General features: G+C 38.3%; 1 protein-coding gene across 1 annotated transcript in view; it reads left to right on the forward strand.

The window, feature by feature from the left end:
• The window catches only part of LOC138206574 (chemokine-like protein TAFA-5), a 51,043-nt gene that overhangs the window by 21,234 nt on the left and 9,524 nt on the right, over positions 1–20,285 (forward strand). The window contains exon 3 of the mRNA XM_069163373.1: positions 10,647–10,774. Within this exon, the coding sequence (XP_069019474.1) occupies positions 10,647–10,774 (128 nt within the window). The remainder of the gene's footprint in view (positions 1–10,646; positions 10,775–20,285) is intronic.

Below are 20,285 nucleotides of genomic sequence, written 5' to 3' on the forward strand. Positions count from 1 at the left end.
TAGTGACTTAAAACAGCATTCATTAGCAATTTTTACATGATAGATGCAAAGAAATGTTCATTTGCTTGCAAGTCAATGTCAACATACAGGACCGTGCTCGGTCCTGTATGTTGATTACGTCATGCCCTATTATTCTTACTTTTTTGCTTTTGACAGAGTTTAGCACTATTTTCTTGCTCATTAGCAATACAAGTCTGTGATTTGGGCGTTGACACATCATTCAAGACTCAAAAAGTAATCATAACTACCCCCGTTGTTTATTAGGCCCTATGCTATGAATTGTTGGCAAATCTTTTGAAGCTCTGGTAATGATGGAAATGCACAGTAGATTTTCTAACCTTTTCTACTTAGCCTTTCCATAAAAATAGAAAGTCTGTGGGCTGTTGGCAAACGTGTGATAAGTGCACACGTGGGCGTGCACACAATTAAGTTGTTGCTGTTTTTGATTCAAGGGTCGAGCCCTTGCTGGAGCAAGTGCCTTCCTCTGTGGGGTTTGCATGTTCTCCCCCGACCCTGTGTGGGTTCTCACTGGTGATCCGGCTTCCTCCCGCCATCCAAACACATGCAAGTTAAGTTAATTGGTGATTCTAAATTGCCCTTAGGTGTGAATGCGAGTGTGCATGTCTGTTCCTGTTTGTCTTTCTGTGTTGGTTTCCATGCAATAGTCAATAATGTATATTTCCATCACTTTAATTTGAGAAAGTCAAAAATAGATTTCTAGCTATTTTCAATGGTTGTTTTGGATTTCCTATTTTAGTCACAACACGTTCCCGCAAATGTTTCACTATAAAACCTTTGATAAGAAATGAAAGGTTTCTCTACTTAAACAGTGGGGTGCTTTTAAGCCAAATTGACTACAGGAAGTGTTGAGTTTGTATCAATGCATATTGCAGTAACTTTAACAGGGCAAACCGTGGAAGATCAAAATGAGGCTTTGAGTTGATCTTGTGAATTAATTGCTACACTTTAAATGTCAATAGAAGAAATTTCATCAGTCCATTTGGTTTTTTTTTTGCTCTTTTGCATGATATACACTTCAGAGATGATTTAAAAAATGTAAAAGAAGCGTGAATATTGTATGTCCTAACATGGAGAAAAAAAAGTGTCAGCGTTGTTCCAGCACGCCCTGTGGTTTTGACAGAGAATATAAAAACTGTTTTCTTTCAGTCTTAACACTTTAACTTTGTGCTGGATGAACAACTAAGAAACTGACTGTCTCTATTTTCTAAATAAAACAACTGAATTTCTGACCTGAGCCCAATTCATATTCATGTTGATCCCTAATGGAGCTGCTGAAGAAACAATTTGTGTTTGTAGAATTTTTCACTGTGCGTTGGAGGGTAAAATTGGTGTTGTTGAGCCGAACTTGTGCTGCCGGTGATCAGAGGTGGTTTGAATGCGCTCTGCTGCTATAAGAGGATATTTTTAGCAGCAGACTGGATCTGAGAATGATGGTGATCACTTCGACCTGTTTTCTGAGCTCAGAAACTCATCAACAACTTCCTGCTTTTTGCTCTCGGAACGTCTCCGAATAACTTAAACCTGCTCAAATTCTCTGAGATAAACAGGAGTTGTTTCTGGTTGTGAGATTATGTAGAAGATGTCACACACAAAACAAGTACAGCTCGTTGACTGATGGAGTAAAATAAAGCCTCTTTCTTTCTGTCAAAAGTATGTAAACTAATGCATTTTAGCCATACGGGATAGTTGACAGATACTCTTGGAAATAAAGTGTAACTTGCAGAGCACTATTACAAATGTTGTGGAAAAGATTTCTCAGTGCAAACTTTGTGGCCCTCATCTCAGTCTCTGTGACCTTTACAGAGCTCCATGATGATATTTATGTCAATTTGTATTTTGTGTTGCAATATCAGGTTAAAAAACAACAACTGTATATTCATTGCTCCAGCGGTAGTTTACCGATGCAGTTCACATAACATTGAACTTTATTCATTTTGAAGACTAAGTATAGTTTCTTTTCTTTTTTTTTAAATCAGTGAAAAAAAATTATAGTTTTGTACAGTTTATTCATTGACTTTAATTCAGAACATTGCACACAGTATCACACAGACTGCATTGAGTCATTGCCTATTTTTTTTATTTTGCACTTGCATTTATTCATTTTGTTAAGTTTATTTTATTGCATTGATTTTAAGTTGTATGTATGCTACTGTAAGTGTGTATTTATGTTTTGTTTTGTTTTTTAACTGCGTACGGTCACCTCCAAAAATATTCCAACCCTTCACTTTCTGTGCACATTATGGAGTAGCAGATTACATTCATTTAATACAGATACAATTCGTCCTTTTTCCCATCAATTACACTCAATAAGCCAGAGTGACAGCGTGACAACAGACCCTTCACCGTGGCTCCAAACAGTGGTTCGGAGCATCCTGTTTGCTTTAATTATCCTTGTGACGTGTCTAGAACTTGTTAAAGAAAGGAAGAAACCTTTGTACATAATGTCCCAAAACCAAGCCATGAACAAGATGGAAAGAAAATTGTGATGGGGCACAGATCAGGGCATAAAACCATTTTCTAAAACATTGGACTAAAACAATGTTTGTTTCTTAGGAAAACAGCTTTTAAAGGACAAAAACTCAATCCTTTGTGCAGAACCTTTAAGCACTAACAGCAGACACTGCTAATTAATTGGCTAACACCATCTCTAGAGTGAAGCACGGTAGTGGAAGCATAATGCTATGGGGATACCTCTCAGCAGCAGGCACAGGGAGAATGCAGAACTTAAGGCCTGGGACAAACTGCCTGCCTGGCGTGTGTGTTACCTTTCATGCGCTGCTCAGCTGCGGCTTGGTTGCGTGTGCGTATCCACACCGGCTGCGTGTCGGCTGCAGGTCCTGCCATTGAATCAATGAGTTTTTCTGTTTTGATCGCCATCGGGATTGAATTTATGAGGTCCGACAAGGGATGAGTTGTCACCAAAATGCAGGCACGTGGTTTTCGTTTACCCTCGTACATAGCGAGGCACACAGACACACACAGGCACTCACACTGACACAGAAGAGCGATACGGACAGGGAGTAGCGGGGAAAACCTCGTCCTTTGTCTGCTGAAGTATCGGCATGATACAATTAGAACCTACGCTGGTTTTTTTTGCAATGATTACATAGCACAAATATGATCACAGATAAATTCCCTGCATATTGTAGCTGTCCTTACGTGGCCCAGCCAAAACCCAGATTGAAATCCAAGACAAGATTTGCTGAGAGAGTGGACACAGGACATTTTCTTGCGATCAATAGAATTCTATATTTTATGATTTGTTATTTACCTAATGTTAAAACTATAAAGATGAAACAAACCATCATCTCAGATCTTTTTTTAAAGCTTGTTCAGAAACTTTTGAGTGTAAATAAAACTCATACCTCAGTAGCAGCTCCGTCTGGATCTCAGTGACCTTTTCTCCAGCAGTGTACTTTGAATCTGACGTCAATTTGTATCTGAGGTGGCGACTCGCTTTTTCATTTGTTGTTTCCACCAGCAAAGTTCAGACAACCAAGTTCAGAGGAAGAATCCGACTGCAGCCGGTTCTTAGCTGTCCTGTCACATCCCACCAGCCCCGGCTTGACACCAGACTGTGTCCTGGTTACTACATGGTAGAGCTACCATGTTTACAGATACAGAAAAGAAAGCCCCATTAACTCTGGTTTAATTGTGAGCGCGTTTGGGTTTTACAAAGATGTTTTCCAACTTAGAAGCACCTCCTGTTCAAAGAAATCATAAAAAGTAGGCAGAGAACTCCTGAAAAATTAGAGCAGATGTTTTTTATCTGCCTAATCAGCCTTTCACACATGATCTGAGCAGTAAAATGAAAAGACGTAACAGTTTGAGAACACCACCTGCTGCTGCTGTTTTGTTACATTGAAATCAGACTGACAGCTATGAATAAAAAAGGCCACAGGGCTCTGAGCCTGTGCGGCAAAAAAAACAAACAGATGAGAGACGAGACCTTTTTCTTTCTCATCAGGTGAAGACGATCTGAAAAGGGCAGACAGGCGGGTGTGTTCAGGGACTGCGAGGTGTTCGGAGCGATTCCTACACTCGGAAGAGATGTTAAATCCTGAACTGACCTCAGATCTGAAGTCAGAAGAGAGAAAAAGAAAATACAGAAGTAAGAAAAAGGAGAGAAGTTAATATGGAGAAATAAAATTAGAAAACGTAAAAAAAAAAAGCAATTTGGGGACATTTTCTCATAATGTACGCAATATTAATGATTATTAGAAAAAAAAGAAAACAGAGAACATGTCAAATTAAAGTAGAAAGTGATAAATTTGAAGATAGGAATGAAAAAGTAAAGGAAAATATGCACAAAATAAAGAACAAAATCAAGAGAAAGTTAACAAAAAGCAGGGGGATTTCTTTTCCCTGGGTGGCATATCAAACTCTGCTTTTAAAAGAGGAATAATGGTGTCGGTGTCCACGTCCTGTTACAACTGTAGCACATTTGTTTTCTGTTTGTTCTTTGCCTCATTTCCAGTCCGTTCCTTCCTCGCTGTTTCCCGTCCGATTGTCTAATCCTCCGGGGACGAAGCGGCAACCCTCCTTCTGGACGCTGTCTTTGATGAATGAAGCCATTACAAAATGGCCTCCTCTCTTTCTGAATAAATGAACTGTGCTGAGCGGTGGCGGATGGATCTACATTGCGGTCGTTAATTTATCAGTGCGGTGATGCAGCGCTCGCAGGTGTTCAGGTGTTTACTGATACCTGCAATTAATCCACTGCATCTCCATTTCATACTACTGGCTCAAAACTCGGTTTTGCTGTTTCTGTTTTCTATTTTAACGCGTGAAAACACACAATGACTCACCTGGAAACACTTTTCATCCCTCCTGTGCTGTTATTGGTCAGAGGGTAAGAGACTTTCAGGTGAAGAGGTTTCTGCCGGTTCACAAAATACCTTTCGCTGATGACAGAGTTTATGATACTATAAGTCGGCCTCAATTCGGTTGATGATATTAAATTGATTTGGGGAGAGGTAACTAATATTATAAATGTCTCTTTTCCCCTGGCATTATAAGGCCCACAGGTTTGGTGTTTTGGTGAACATAAGTGCAGGGCGCAACCCTTGCGCAGCTCAGTGGTGAAGTAGGAGGAATAGATAATTAGAAGGTGTGTCTACTTCAATCATGGCCAATCAAACCAGCTCCTTTCATTCGCTTTAAAACGGTCGTAATGCGGCCGACCGTGAATTTTTTTTATCAATGAGGCACGCCGACAACAACATCCAAACCCACAGGATGAAACTGACATACTTTTCTGGAGGTTCAGACTCTAATCACTGGATTTGTGTTTCAACGAGTCGCCCTCCGCAGGCTGATTTACGGGCTTGGGAAGAACTAACAGTATGAATAACTCTTCCCCTGGTATTATTAGAACTGCTGCCCACTGTAAAAGGCGGTTCAATGATATAAGACAAAAACAATAAAACAATGTTGAGGAGTGAGAAGTAAATTACGCACGCAATTAATGTATTAATGACACAAAGAAAGATCAATGTGCTCCAAACGTCACTGATGTGGTGTTAATAGATAAACTGCAACGGGGGCTTTGAGTGTGATTTACTTTGCAATCATGAATTAAATGACCTAAGCTGCTGTGTGTAAACTGCTTTAACCTTTTGTGTGTAAATGACACACTCTCCATGGTCTGACAGGCTGGTAGATTACTAAACCAGATGAGTAGGTGCAAGGACTTTTGAATTGTTTCCCCTTTATGTGTAATTTAATTACAATCATTTTTCAGCTGTCCTAAATTGCCTTTTATATTTCATGGTGTCCTGACGTGAGCCAACTGCAACTGATTCAATAGACAAGAGTCATCTTCATTTTTTATATGATTAACTAAATTGGAAGGTTGCATTAAACAAAAATTGTGTTTTAATTGTCTATGTAAGTGGTATTAAATACGTAGGACATCCACCAAACCTGCATGTGGTATTTTGGATGGGTCTGTTCATGTGTGCTCTTGCGGACTGAACACTTCTTCTCCAGCTGTACCGGACTTAGACCAGGTCTGAGCTGGCGAAGGTGCAACAAAAAATGCCTTGTGCTGAACCAAAATGCAATTACTGTAGATGTGCGCTGCCTCTGCATTGCCCTGGGAACATAAATAGTGCCCTTAAAGGTCTCAACGCTTTGAGTGTGCCTAATGTGAATTATGAGCTAAAAGCTCTTTCTATACTGAAGCAAAATTAAAATGTTGAAAAATATTTTAAACTTCATAAATTTACTGTCCTCAAGGCCAAACAGACATAATTTCAGACATGGCACGTAATACAGTAGTTAGAGAAGCGCAACCAACAAGTACTCAGTATGTGTGAGAACTCCTTCAAGACTATTGGAAAAACTCCAGGTGAGGACCTCATGAGGGTGGTGGAGAGAACGAGGAAATTGAAAAAGCTTTTATCAAAGCAAAAGGTAGCTGCTTTGAAGAATCTAAAATATGATTCAATGTGTTGTTTCATAGTTTTCATAGTGGTCTTCAGTTTTGTTCAGATCTGTAGAGAACAGTAAAAAAAAAGTCCTTTTGTGAGTGAGATGTGATAACCAGATTTCTCACATGTGCTTAGTGTAACATAACATCATGTGAACACTTATTTCCAACAAGATTCAGAAATGTTTAAAACAAGACAGAAGCTAAAGTGGCAACATAAATGTCAGAATATTCCTTCAACTACAACCTTCATCCTGTCAGTAATTTTATTTCATTTTATTAACTTAAATACAAAAAAAAAAGACTTAAACAAAATAAGGTGGCGCCGAAGCATTTCCTCCTTCTGGAGGATCTCTCTGCCTCTTGATGGAAGTGTGATGCGATGTGAGAATTTAATTAAGTATTATGGCTGAACAGAGCTTCTGTTGTTCAGTAGGAAATTGGTTTGATAATTGGGGGCTAACGGGCTATCACAATCACACCACTACGCTGCCGCTCTAAAGGGAGAGCTGATTACCAGGTTATGTATTACAGGCCTGCACAGACTTTCATTTTCTTCATCATTCCCCGGGCCGGGCTCAGAGAGTGTAATTTATTGCTGGGATTGAGAGCGAGGCTGAAAAGATTGGGATTGATTGGGTCCGTAAAGTATCGGCCCAAACAGCAGGAAATCCCTCTGAGTAAAGAATTCATTTTCAAATGAGATGACGGTAAGAGAGCAGAAAGAGGATCAGCTGACAGACACAGATACCGACAGGACAGACAGCGTGTGTGTGTGTGTGTGTGTGTGTGTGTGTGTGTGTGTGTGTGTGTGTGTGTGTGTGTGTGTGTGCGTGCGTGTGTGTGTGTGCTGATTTCCACAGAGGACACATAGGAGTAGGACACCATTATATTATTTACCATTTCCACAGATCATTTAATCACTGTTAGATTATGTTATTCTTTGGTATAATTCCTGTAATCAGATCTGCAAACATGACCAAAACTAGTGGTACGTTTTTGGTTGTGAAAATTAACATCAGTCTGTTGTTTGTTGTATTAGTTTGTTGTTTGGATTTATATTTGAAGGCTACATATTCAATTAAATTCAAGTGGCTTTATTGGTATGACAGTTTCAGAAACGACACTGGGGCTCACTGTGGGCCGAACCAGGCTGTTTTAGACCAAGGCTTTGAATTTGCTCATGTTGAGCTGCTGCTAGTTTGCAACTTCTGCTCCATAAACAGGCAGGCTCACCTACCAGCGGGTCTGTGGCTGTGTTTTGCTCACTTTCCTTTCACCTATTGTCAACAAATTTGACCTAAAGCTAATTTACATCATCCCACAAACCTATTTACATCAAGCCTGGGATGGCATTTTAATTGTGAGCCCTGTCAAATGAAGAAAATCATCATTTTTGTTTTAATGTTTTTTTTTATTTAATAAAATATTCATCTTGTTTTTCCAATGCCTTTAGTAAGTAAAGTTTTGATAACGCTCCAAAAAAAAGCATCGGTTTGCTTCTGAGTGCTTTATTAGGCATTCACTGGTTTGATAAAATAGTAAAGTCTGCAAGGAAAAACTAAATCAATTTAATTAAATGTATAAATAAATGTTTAATATTCATTATTCTGTTGCAGTTACTGTTGTATTGCAAAGCTAATTATTTTGAAATATTATGGAAGCCTGAATACTTGTATTCTAGAGCCAAGGATGCACTGTGGTTGCAGTCAGTTTTCCTACACGGTTAGAATTATAAATATTTTATCATTTTAATCATCTGAGAGGACAAAATAGAAGATTCCTGCTAACGTCAGCTTCACTACCTGAGCTAATGAGTGCGTTGAGTGCTTCTTCCATTTATTTATTTATTTTTTTGTATGATGCTTCCTCTTTATATCTATTCTCTCTGTGATGAGGAAAAATGACTTTCTGTTCTCCCCTGAGTGATTCTCCCTGTGGGACTGGCAGCTATCTTTAATGAGATGCACATACAGTTCTGTTAATTGAAGACAGCTGTTTGCTCTACTGATAACATTAACAGAGAATACAATATTCTTTAGTTACATTGCGATCCCGAGTAAAAGAAACATCCGACTGTTGTAATGCTGGTAATCTGGACGGTTGATAACAATCTTTTTGCTTTATACAGCAATATCATGCCTCTGAAGGTAAAAATAACGATGAACATGTCTAATGTCATGACAGTTATCTGATTTGGCTAAAACAAGCTGAAACAAGCTGAAGGTGTGGTATATAAAAGATGAGGTATCAAAGGGAGAAACATACTATCCAGCTGCATTATGGGAAATGTAAGAGCCCCCATGTTTTTGGAGATTAACCCATAAACTAAAAGTGAGGGTATTCTTGTTGGTGGGTTCCTTCTAAATTAAAGCCCAACATGTTCCTCTCCATCATCACCCCATCCTCTCTCTCTGTCGGCCAATCAGGGAGCCACAATATGCAAATGGTGTATTTGTTTAAAAATAGCTGTGTGATGAAGATCTGGTCCGTAGTAAATGGAATCAGTTCTCTGATGTTTAGTTTCCTTTCACTTGGATTTACTGTTTCCCTATTTTTTGAGATTTTTGGAATAAAGATGTCATATTTTGAGAATAAAGTCATTGTTTGGAATACAAAAATTGACAATGAATTTGTCAACTAAACTAATTAGAAAAAAATGATATTATTGTCAGAAACAACTCGTAATTTTACACGTAAAAAGGTTTTAATAATTTAAAAAAAAAGTGATACTGGTAAGCAATAAGTGAAGAAAAAAATATAGACATGCTTGGAAATGTTCGGTGTAATTTAAAAAGAAAAGGGTTGCAATGTTTTAATATTAAATTCTAATTTTCACAAGACAAGTTATTGTAAGAGAAAGTCAGTTGTAATTTATCGTCGTAATAACAGCAGCTATTGATATTACACGTATCTTTACCAAGAAAAAGGTTCCATTACGTTCTGCGATGTAGCATTTTCGAGTATATCTTCGTGCATCAAGGCGTGTAGTTGTTCTTTGCGTAGTGGAGCTGAGTAGTTAGGAGGAATAAAATGTCAAAGTGCAAAAGTTGATCATAAGATAAGAGTAAGAGATCAGTGCATAGAGAAAACAAATAAGAGAATCGGATGGATAAGGCTGGTTTCAGACTTTTTGGAAAAGAAAGGTGTCCCTGTTGGTTCACAGAAGGTCCTGGCTTCAAATCTCTCAGTCTCCCCCAGGTTCTTTCTGAGGCATTTTTTTCCTGTGTTCGCGGGTAGCTGCCGGATGCTCGCTCTCTTCCCACCATTAAAGACATATATGTGAGGGTGAATACTCCTGTCGGTACTCCTGACCAACGCACAGGCTAAAGAACTGGAGTTGGTCCCCTGGTGCCGCAATGTGAGGCTGCCCACTTTTCCAGTGTGTGTGTACGTATATGGGTCAAAATGCATAGGATCAGTTTTCCAGCTGAGATTCATTAACTATTGCAAAATATTTCAGAACATATTTGCATATATGGTTTAGTAGGAAAAACAATATGTAAGAAAAATGTGCATCTTCAGAAAATCAAGTATCGACAAATGCAGTGTAACACTGTGTTGTGTAATGTTGAATAGTGTTGCTTTGCCTGTTGTAGCATAAAATAATGCATAATATTATCTTGTGTTACATTTGAATTTGAAGTGAAGTTACAGGGTGCATGCATGCTTAGTCTTCTTGAGGGAGGGCTGATAAGACATGAACAGGTGGTTCAAGATGAAAATCTGCTCTTAAAATAAATATTAGGAAGATGTTTAATTAAATTACTAGTAACACCATAAATAATATATGATCTACCACATCCAATATCAATGTGGACTGGTTTATGATGGTAAAAGGTGAGAAGCTTATTATTTCATTCATTACTTATTGGAAGAGGTTGTTAATTGTGTTGCTTTTTTTGTCGACACCTGTATTCAATGACTACCTGACTGTTTGTCTGAAGATGCTTGTAATATTAGAAGTCATTTATCTGTTATGGGATTGCTTAAGTTTTTCTATATTTCTTTCAATCTAAAAACAGTTGAAGACAAACAAATTATCATTCATTTATGACAAGGAAGTCGTAAGACATTGAGGAGTAGCATTCAACAGTGAGACATTAGAAAAAGAAAACACATAATACATACAAATAAAGCTGAAACAAATGTACTCACCTGTCTTGTCTCCTCTCCTCCTCCTCCTCCTCAGTGCGTATCGTCAGGAGTCGACAGTGGTGTGAGATGACTCCGTGTTTGGATGATGAAGGTTGTAATCTCCTGGTTAATCAGTCGGGCTGGACCTGCACGCAACCTGGAGGCCGAGTTAAGACCACCACGGTGAGAACAGAACCTGAACTTGATTTATTCATTTCAGTTACAGGTATTTTTTAAAAAATATTTTGTGTGTTTATTTATGCATTGCTTTAAATATTTTTACATTTTAATTGTTCATAGTTCAAATTCCAATATATATATATATTTTTTTTTATTATTATTTCTTTGTTTTTAATTTATTCTATTATAATGAATTAATTCCATCTAGATTTCCTATAAGTATTTATTAGTTTGCTTGCGTGTCCCTACATGTTGTGTGCCCAGAGGTGTGCCGTGGGTAGAATGTTCTTTGGCGCAGTGATTGTGAGGCTGGCACAGCTTTTTAACTTTATCACCCAGCTGAGAACAGACTTCCAACAGATGTGAATCTGAATAATATGATAATAAGACTCTTGCTCTTGTCAACGACAGCAATGGGAGTAAGAAACACACTCCTACAGTTCAAACACAGTTCAGCTCAAAAACTGCAATTTCATGTTTATAGAGGCTCTTTCAGTTTATGTAAGTGAAAAAAAAAAATCATCATCACATACACAAAAAGAAGATTAAGGAAAACAAAAGTTTAGTCCAGATGGGTTTTTTCTGCTGTTGGAAAAAGGTTACTTTAGAATGGCATTAACGGCTCTGCAGGTAGAAGTGGCTGGAGATAATAATTAGGAATAGAAAACTCTGCTGAAAATGTTCTTTACAGTTCAGTTGCTTCACTCTTTCCTTCCCTGCCTTTATGTGTTTAGTGTCAATCAAAGATCGAGTTTTGACTTCAGCTTCTTAATATAAAAACATCTTCAAATGCAGGGGCTGCTGGTCCTTATCAAAATCACAGCCTCTGTGTGTGTGTGTGTGTGTGTGATAGAGAGTGTATGTGTTTTTGTGTATTTATTGAAGTTGATTGAGCAATTGCTGCCCATGAGTACTCTCTCCTCCATCTGTCTCACTCTTCACAGTGGCTGATTAACAGTATTTGTTTCAAAATCCTTCTCAAGCAGCTGATTATCCCATCAGCCAAACCTCATTCAACATTTGTTATGATACTGCGCTGCTGACAGTGATGCTGCGCTGGAGACGGTCATGGTGTTTTTGGCTTGTCTATACGTCTGTCCGAACGCCGAGAGGGAATTTATTCAAATTTTGATACGAGTATGAGCCGATTCGATTTTGGTGGTCCGTGGTCAAAGGTGACTGTTTTCTTCACGTCCTTGTAATAAATCAACAGCTCAGGAACACCTTGAGGAATTTTCTTGAAATTTGGCTTAAAGCTTTATCTGTACTCAAGGATGAACTTATTTGATTTTGGTGGTCAAAGGTTACTGTTACACATGTTACAGGACTCAAGAACTCAATGCTTATTTTGAAAAAACTTCACTCAATTGCCTAATAAGATAAAATAATGATGATGAAATAATGGCATTTTGCATCGAAAAGGTCAAAAGTCAACTCCACTGTGGCATCATAATGTCCTGGATAAACAGCCATAATTCAAAACCATATCTCAGGAACAGAAGGGGAGATCCTGACCATTTGAATCGGCGACACTAATCTTGGATGTTCACCTTGAAACTGTGCAGATTGTATAGCTCTTCTGTGCTTTTGGGTTGAAGATGCGTGTGAAGAATTTCATGTTTTACAATTTGTAGTTTATTTGCAGCAACATTCTTATTTGAAGCATAGTCTACTGTTAATTAGTCAAGCACACAAACATATTTATGGATTTCTTCAGCCTCAACTACATAAATGAGACTGGACAGATATGGAGGAACTGCAAATTGACCGGTTGGCAGAGGAATACAATCACAAGGCGTTGATTCTAGTTTAGTTTTTCAAAATGCTAACCATTATTTTCTTTCAATTCTCTATCACGTGCTCAGCCAATTATTTGCTGCCCAATTTGTTACTTGTTTTGGGGAAACCTTCAGACAGTCCCAGTTGTGACAGATTTTCCAGTTTATGCCTCCGTACTGTACCAATGTTTGAGTCACCAAACTTTTTTAGACAATTCAAAATCACAAAATCTCTTCGAGGTCTTCTTACTGGATATTTTTGGGGGGGCTTTTGTTGTTTCCCAGTCTTTATCAGCACAAACAGTTTTCAAAGTGTCTATGTTCAAACATTTGTTGAACACTTTTAGATCTTTTCTTCCACGTTAATTAAAAAGTTCAACAGTTTAAAAAAACGTGTTTGCATGATTGCTTTTAATGCATCAGGTAAACTGTTAAATTTGGTAGCTTCATTCCCAATAGTTATAAAGGAAGAATGTATGCTGGGAAATGCTAGTGTGGTTGTCCAATGACATCACTCCCTGTCATTTGTGATATGTCATGTGTGTGGCATTTGGGGCAAGGGGAGTGGCCAAAGAAAAATATCTGCATCAAGGCCAGTTGCTATTATATTATGCTGCTTTGTTTTCTTCATCATAAAATGTTGATGAGTGAGCCATGTTGTGGAGGGTCATATCAAATGAGCATGAGTATGTGACATCTATTTAATATCTATTTTATATAATTTACAGAAGTCCAAACAGCTCGTCCCAAACGTTACAGTTGCTAAATAGTCTACGGTTTTGCAGTATTTATAAAGACACCTGATTTATAATAAAACAAAACAAAAAAATTTTAAAATGGAAAGCTGTATTTATACAACATGGGGACTTTAGAATCTGTGTCTCGCACATGGAAACTCAGTTTTGTGTGTATTCATGGCCAAAAAAATCTGATTCTGGAGGAGAAATGTAGCTGGGAAATCATGTCATTTATAATTTATATGACTATAACCAGTTGTCTGCAGTCAGACCCAAAGAGTTTCCTCTGGGTGTTTTCAAGCTGACGGGCGGCGTCCTGCATCAACCCAACAAACCCCCGCTTTTTTCTTTCCTTTGTTCTTCTGGTTTGAGACAAGTCAGTCTGCTCTCTGAATAATAAAGTGTGTCAAACCGCCGCTGAATTTCACATGTCAGGATGGTTAAAATCCTCCCCCCTCGCCGTGTAGTGTGCGAGCTTTCCCTCCACTGGGAACTTGTCTTTTTCAAAATGGACAGCAATGCGAGCAGCGGTTCTACGTCGGGAAAGTCAGTCAGATTGTTGGAGCTTAACCTCTCAGCCTCCGGAGGAAACAAGACAGAGAAACCGTGCCGGAACACTTCAAGACACGAGTAGACGACTGATAATTAAACCCGTACCAAAATGCAACCGACCTGAGCAGACCTTCACGGAGAACACAAACACCGGTGGCAGCATGATGCGCTGTCAGTCAAGTTTACATTCAAAAAGTTCTACTTCCTCCAGCAGCAATAATAAAATCCATCAGCAATGTTTTTCTCAACTCTGTTGACTAAAAGAGGACCAAACAGCTTATGTGCCTGCAGGTTTTCCACTTCCCTGTACTCGTTTTCCTTTCATTTGTTCCTCATGTTGACAACAAACACATCCATTTTTCTCTTCACTTCAAAATTCATTGTCTCTCAAAACAGCATTTTCTCGCACAGTGATTGTGATGTATCGTGTAGTCAGAGATAAAAAATGGGTCAATTTTGGTATTGGACATATCAACCTGTGCAGGATAACGAGACCCGACCCGATTGAACTGAGTGGAATTTGGACTCTGATACAGGTCAGGTGTCTGTTTCTCAGAACTGAGTGAACCTGTGAAAACATCTTTCGTTGGTATTGATTTGCGCTTCACTTAGAGGGATAATTGTTTCCATTTCTGATTTCAATTATCATGTGCCAGAACGCGTTGCGTTATTTTGATGGTTGGTAACTTTGAGCGACTGTTGCCAACAGTCAAAACTGCACCACCCACTTTGGGGGCCATTGCTTTATTTAGTGCAAGATCTAGGAGATGAGGAAAAAAAAGGGGAGTTTTATTAAAAATCTAATATTTTTTGCTTTCTATGAAGAGAATTGAGACTCATGACCGAGGACCCTTTCATGTTTTATGTTACACTTCATTAGTTTGCTTTGAAATATACATTTTCAACAGATTGTAATGAGTCCTAGCCTTAACCGGGACTGTTGTATCGTCTGCGTTAGTCATGAACCTTCTCGTGAGACTCCACTCGTTATTGTCTTTCGTATTTTTAGGAGCGTCTATGTTTTTTTGTTGCGTTCCAGACAATTTTTGGTTGTTGACCTTGTTGGTCCACAGCGTAAGATGTATTAGTTTCACAAATTATGATGTACTTACATTTTGCCTGGCCTAATCTTTTCTATTGGTGTGCTTCCACATGACCTGACTATCCAACGAAAGCGTCTCAGTCAGACAGATATGCTACCTTAGGTTTAGTTATGAAAACCACATGGTAAAGTTTAGGAACAAATATTTCAGTTAGAATCAGAATCAGCTTTTTTTGGCCAGGTACGTTTACACGTACAAGGAATTTGACTCTGGATGTGACTTGCTCCCTCAATGTACAAAAACAGACATAAATAGACATATTAAACATAAAAATACATTAAAAAAAAACATATATGCATCGATATACCTAAACAAAGGTGCAATTGCGCCGACTGCAATTGAGTATCGTGTGACACGATCACAGTTAAGTTAGGTTTAGGTACCAAAAGTACTTGGTAAGATTTAAGTTTACTAACTTGTGTTACTTAAAATTCATCCAAGCTGATTTTTGCTTTCTCACAGTCTCGACCAGCGCTCTCCCAGGGGACAGTGCTCTATCTGATGCATCCAACCCCCCCTACCTCCTCGCCACTGTCACTCTTTCTACTTCTTCACATGACGTCCTTCTTCTCCAACCCAATTTCAAATGTAGGCATCTCCCAATTTTATCTCATGTCATTGTGAAACTAATATGTTTTGTTCTGTGGAGCAACGTAGTTGACGCTACGTTGCGCTGTGTTGCGCTGACCTCCTTCTTGAATAAGTATGAGGGATCTGCTCCCCAAGCCGGAGCTCTTAGCGGAAAATTTAATCAGTCAGCCGTTAAAAGAATAATGTGATGAAAATAACAGTCAACCCTGTAAACTATACACAAATATACTGTATAACCATTATTTTCAATGAATTATTAATCATATTTTGATGAAGACATTAAGAACATTTAAGATAAAGACCTCAAAACATGCCTGACAACATGATATCATGAATAGATGGTTATTTACGGTTTCTTTACAACGTGGATCAGGATCCCGACTCTAACTGGAAGCTGAGGATGCTGGGAGAAGAAGTTTCCTCCTGATGAACGTCTCCCCGGGCTCTGGCGCACAACAACAATCTCTCTCCTCATGTCTTCATTTTCTTCACGGCAGCACGTCGTTGCGTCCGTTGCCTTCGGCTCTGCACTGAATACATGGACATGGAACATGTAATTTTTTTAAAGAGCTTCACACAAACAAACTCATCTGCTAATGAAGGACAACAGATCTGATTGCCTCACTGGAAGGCAAATTAAATTACAGAGACGCTGGGCTGAGTGGGCGGACCGACATGAAAACTCTTCTGTGTTTACACGAGGAGTGGAGTCAACGTTCATTAAAACTCAGAGAGCTGGATCAGAGGAACAAATCACGTTCAATTGTCCTGGAGGAGGTTTACAGGCTTACAGGGATGTACAGAAAGTGTAGAGGATTTAGTTAGTGATATATAATGAGTCTAGATGCGGACTTGTCTCCCTCTACAGACGGATGGAGAGGTTGTTAAAGGGCACAACTGTTATGAATTATTTATGGTCTGGTGAAAAAAGGCAACTCCTACTTCCTCTTAATGGAAACACAGCACTTTTTACTGTGCATGTCAAGATTTCCAACCCTAAAACTCTCTGTAGGACCCTTTGACCTGTATAATTCGTACTTGTTTCAGGAAAAAGTATCTTTGGTAAATAGTTGTAGATGTCACAGGCGGCAAATTTATTTATTTGGAGACCTAAAACAGATTACGACAATTCAAACAATGTAGTTTCAATGTTGCGTTCCCAGTACAGTTACAATACAGGTTCCATTACTTCTGCAAGGTGTTTGAAGCAGCCCTGTCCCCCCAAAAAAAATTACATTTACATTTCGGAAAATATGCAGATTGGATCAAGTTTTCTATTTCCATGATGAATAATTGTTGTTGATAAAAAAGTGATCTTTCATTGTGACCAGTCCAAGGCACACCTGTGCAATAGTGAAGCTGTTTAATCAGCATTTTCATGTGCCACACCTGTCAGGTTGATTGATGATCTTGGCATCGGTGAAATGCTCACTAACACATTTGTGAACAAAATTGAAGAGAAATAAACTTTTTGTCTGCATAAAAGCAGTTTCGTTGAACAGCAGGAAAACACATTCATTTCTGAATGAAGCTGTAGATATTTTGTCAGCTGATAAATGCTGAGGTCATTTCCGGTCCGTGCAGAACAGCAATGTGCGATTTGAAACAACACTACTCTTACAAAATTCCTGCACTACAGAAGTAAGAGTCCTAACATGGAGGAGTATTTGTTAGTGGAAGCAGGGAAGTATGCCATTTGAAACACAGCTCTTTTACTTCAACCCTTGGAAAAAGTGTGGGACAGAAGGCAGTGAAAGTTGATGTAAATGTCCACGGTCCAGTCACGATAACCATCAGCCTCGCCTGTGCTTTATGTTTAGTTTAGTGTGTTGCATGCTAACACAATTAACTAAGATGGTGAACACTGGCAACAATATACCTGCTAAACAGCAGCATATTAGCATTTACTGTGAGTAAGCCTTCTATTTCTGGCATCTACTGTAGCTCATTGCACCACTGTGTCTAAGTACAGCCTAATAGAGCTTCTAGCATAGGCACTACATATTTACTGAAATATGATAATAACGTTTATTTACGGAGAAGTTTTCAAAAACCCACAAGGCAACAATTTCTAATCAACAACATTTAAAATAAAATGGAGGACTAAAATGTAATAAAAAGACAAATAAACAAGTACCGGTTGTATGCATGAAGAGGTCCCAAGTTTATGAATAAATAATTTTGTAAGGTGTTATGACCCCCGGTATACATGCTCTACAAGTCTAGTTCCCTAATTGCAAACTGCAACCAACACCAGGAGGAGCAGGAAGTTTTCTTCACCTGAAAGCTCACCTCTGCGTTTCACAGTACTTTCTCAGGAGGATTTTAAATATCTATAGGCTCTCAGATTATTAAAAAACAGGTTTATAGTCCTCTTTAATATTTCAAGGAGCTGCAGCTTTGCAATATTAATGAGACAATTTCTGGCTTGTTTTTGCTTTGGAAGTGAAATAAATAGAAACGGAGCTCATTGTTTCTCATCACTAGCTGCAATTCATCATACGGCAATTATGTATGAAACAAGGCCGCCTGCTTTCCAGTTTACTCCCAGCTGTGGTGTTTATCAGGGAAATAGCAGATAACACTCACACACACACACACACACACACACACACACACACACACACACACACACACACACACACACACACACACACACACACAAGCACAGGCTGATTACTAAAGGCTGTTTGCACCATTGTAGAGCAGTAATATGATTCAAACTGATGTGTAACTAACAACACGGTGGGTCTCGTTTCTGGAGTCTCTGTCCCTGATTTAATTTCTTTGTAATGGTTTTTCTCCTTTAAGGGCTTCTCCAACTTCTCCTCTCATCAGAGTCTCTGATGATATCTAGCTTTTTTATCTTTCTTTTGCTGCTTCTTTGTGGATTTTGAAATTAGTCAAGCTTGTGTTAATTAGCTGTAGACAGTAATGCTGTGCTATTAACATTGGCTGCTGATGGCTCCTTTTAACTTTAGAAAGAGATAAATTATTATTCCAGCTTGTGTTTACATCTTTATTAAAATCATCATTACCGAACGGCTTCTGTATATTGTCTCAACGTACCCGGGATATCTTTTACTCATCATCTGGCTTAACTAAGACTAACAAACGTTATCCTGATAAACAATCAAACGTAGGTTGTTATCAACTTGTAAATCAATGCAGGTTTTCCCAATCTGGCTACAGTGTATACACATTCACAAAAGTGAGCGGGGTTTGCTCCATATCACATATGACAAACATGGACAAGTGTACTGGTAGCAGAGCGGCATACTGTACAAATGAAAAGCAAACTATAATGTTAGACAAATATGGAGAAGTTGAACACATAATCCAGGATCAAAGCAACACAGTTGCAGCTGCCAAATGCAGGAAGTACAGCTGGCAAAAAAAACAAAAAAACAAAACACTGTGTGAATGCATAAGTTAATAGGCTTATAATATCACTGTCCTATCACAGTGCACAAGTACATCTGGCTCTAATTATATTTGTGTTCTCCATTTAATTAATGTGCTGCTTATATTATTATGGTGTCTTTGATTTAAAAAAAAATAAATTCCCAGCAAAAAGCGAAAGTTTGCAAGTGAGTAATTAAACATTAATGCAATTTAAACTTTTCCAAAAATTCCGAACTGAAACTGAAATAAATCTGTTGCTAAAAAATTGCAGCTCAGCAATGTTTAATCTATTTCAGTGATGGCAGTGTCAGGCAGCTTCATCATTTTAGCCATCTGGATAGCTTTGTGCTCTTAACTGTTAAATCTGCATCATGCTAATAGCTCTCTGAACACAATACATTAAAAAGACAACAATTATTTTATTTCTAAATAGTGTAATATACTTTTTTTATATATACTTTTTATATTTCTTATTGCGATATGGACAAAGAAACAGTTAGCTTCCTAACATAATCATTTACATTGAATCTATTGCACCACACAATGGCCATTTATTGAGATAGCTTTAAAACAATTTTCAAGCTTATTCCCAAACGATTCACTCTGGATAAGGACATGCTGTTATATTAAAAATCCACCTAAGGCCATACAATAAATCGCCTTCAAAAACATGAAGTAGCACCAGTCTGGAATATGACAGGAAGGTATAGGCCACTGATTTCCAGGAATTTTGATTGAATTAACATTTGTTTTTGGTGGAAAAATAAATATTGTTCGTGTGGCTGTAAAACATTTTATGTCAGATTGTCGGCTAAGCTTTAGCAGACATTTTGCTCATATTGCTTGTGGATTGCTTGATATAATTAGAAAGACGAGACTGTCCAGTTTAAGATGATAACAAACATGCTGCTAGATCACAAGGGAAAACTTGTACAATAATAACACATTAGTTTTATCAAAAATAGAAATTAAAACCATTTGTTTGCTACTCTGGAATATTTTACACCACCCCTTTTTTTTCTGAAACATCAATTTTGTAACTTTCCCAAAATTACATTTTAATGATAGATGTGGCCCATCCTTGACACCAGGACAGGAGTGGTCTCCACTTTTTAATCCAGTGGTTTTGTCAACCACTGCGTCCACCTAGTCTTAATGCTTACTGCTTACTCTGTTTCAGTTTGTAATCACATTTTGTCGCCTTCTCAGTTTACTGTGTTTTCAATGCATCTCTGATTGTTTCCTGTATTTATCCTGAGCTGTGTTATCAGCCTAAACACCTGGCTGTGAATTAAAACCACTCTTCCACTGGGGAAAGGAGAAAGCGATGCGTGACAGGTGCTGAGTT

The sequence above is a fragment of the Embiotoca jacksoni genome, unplaced genomic scaffold (assembly GCF_022577435.1).
Source record: "Embiotoca jacksoni isolate LCO1_2020_lvr unplaced genomic scaffold, fEmbJac1.0.p SCAF_3, whole genome shotgun sequence".
Classification (NCBI taxonomy): domain Eukaryota; kingdom Metazoa; phylum Chordata; class Actinopteri; family Embiotocidae; genus Embiotoca; species Embiotoca jacksoni.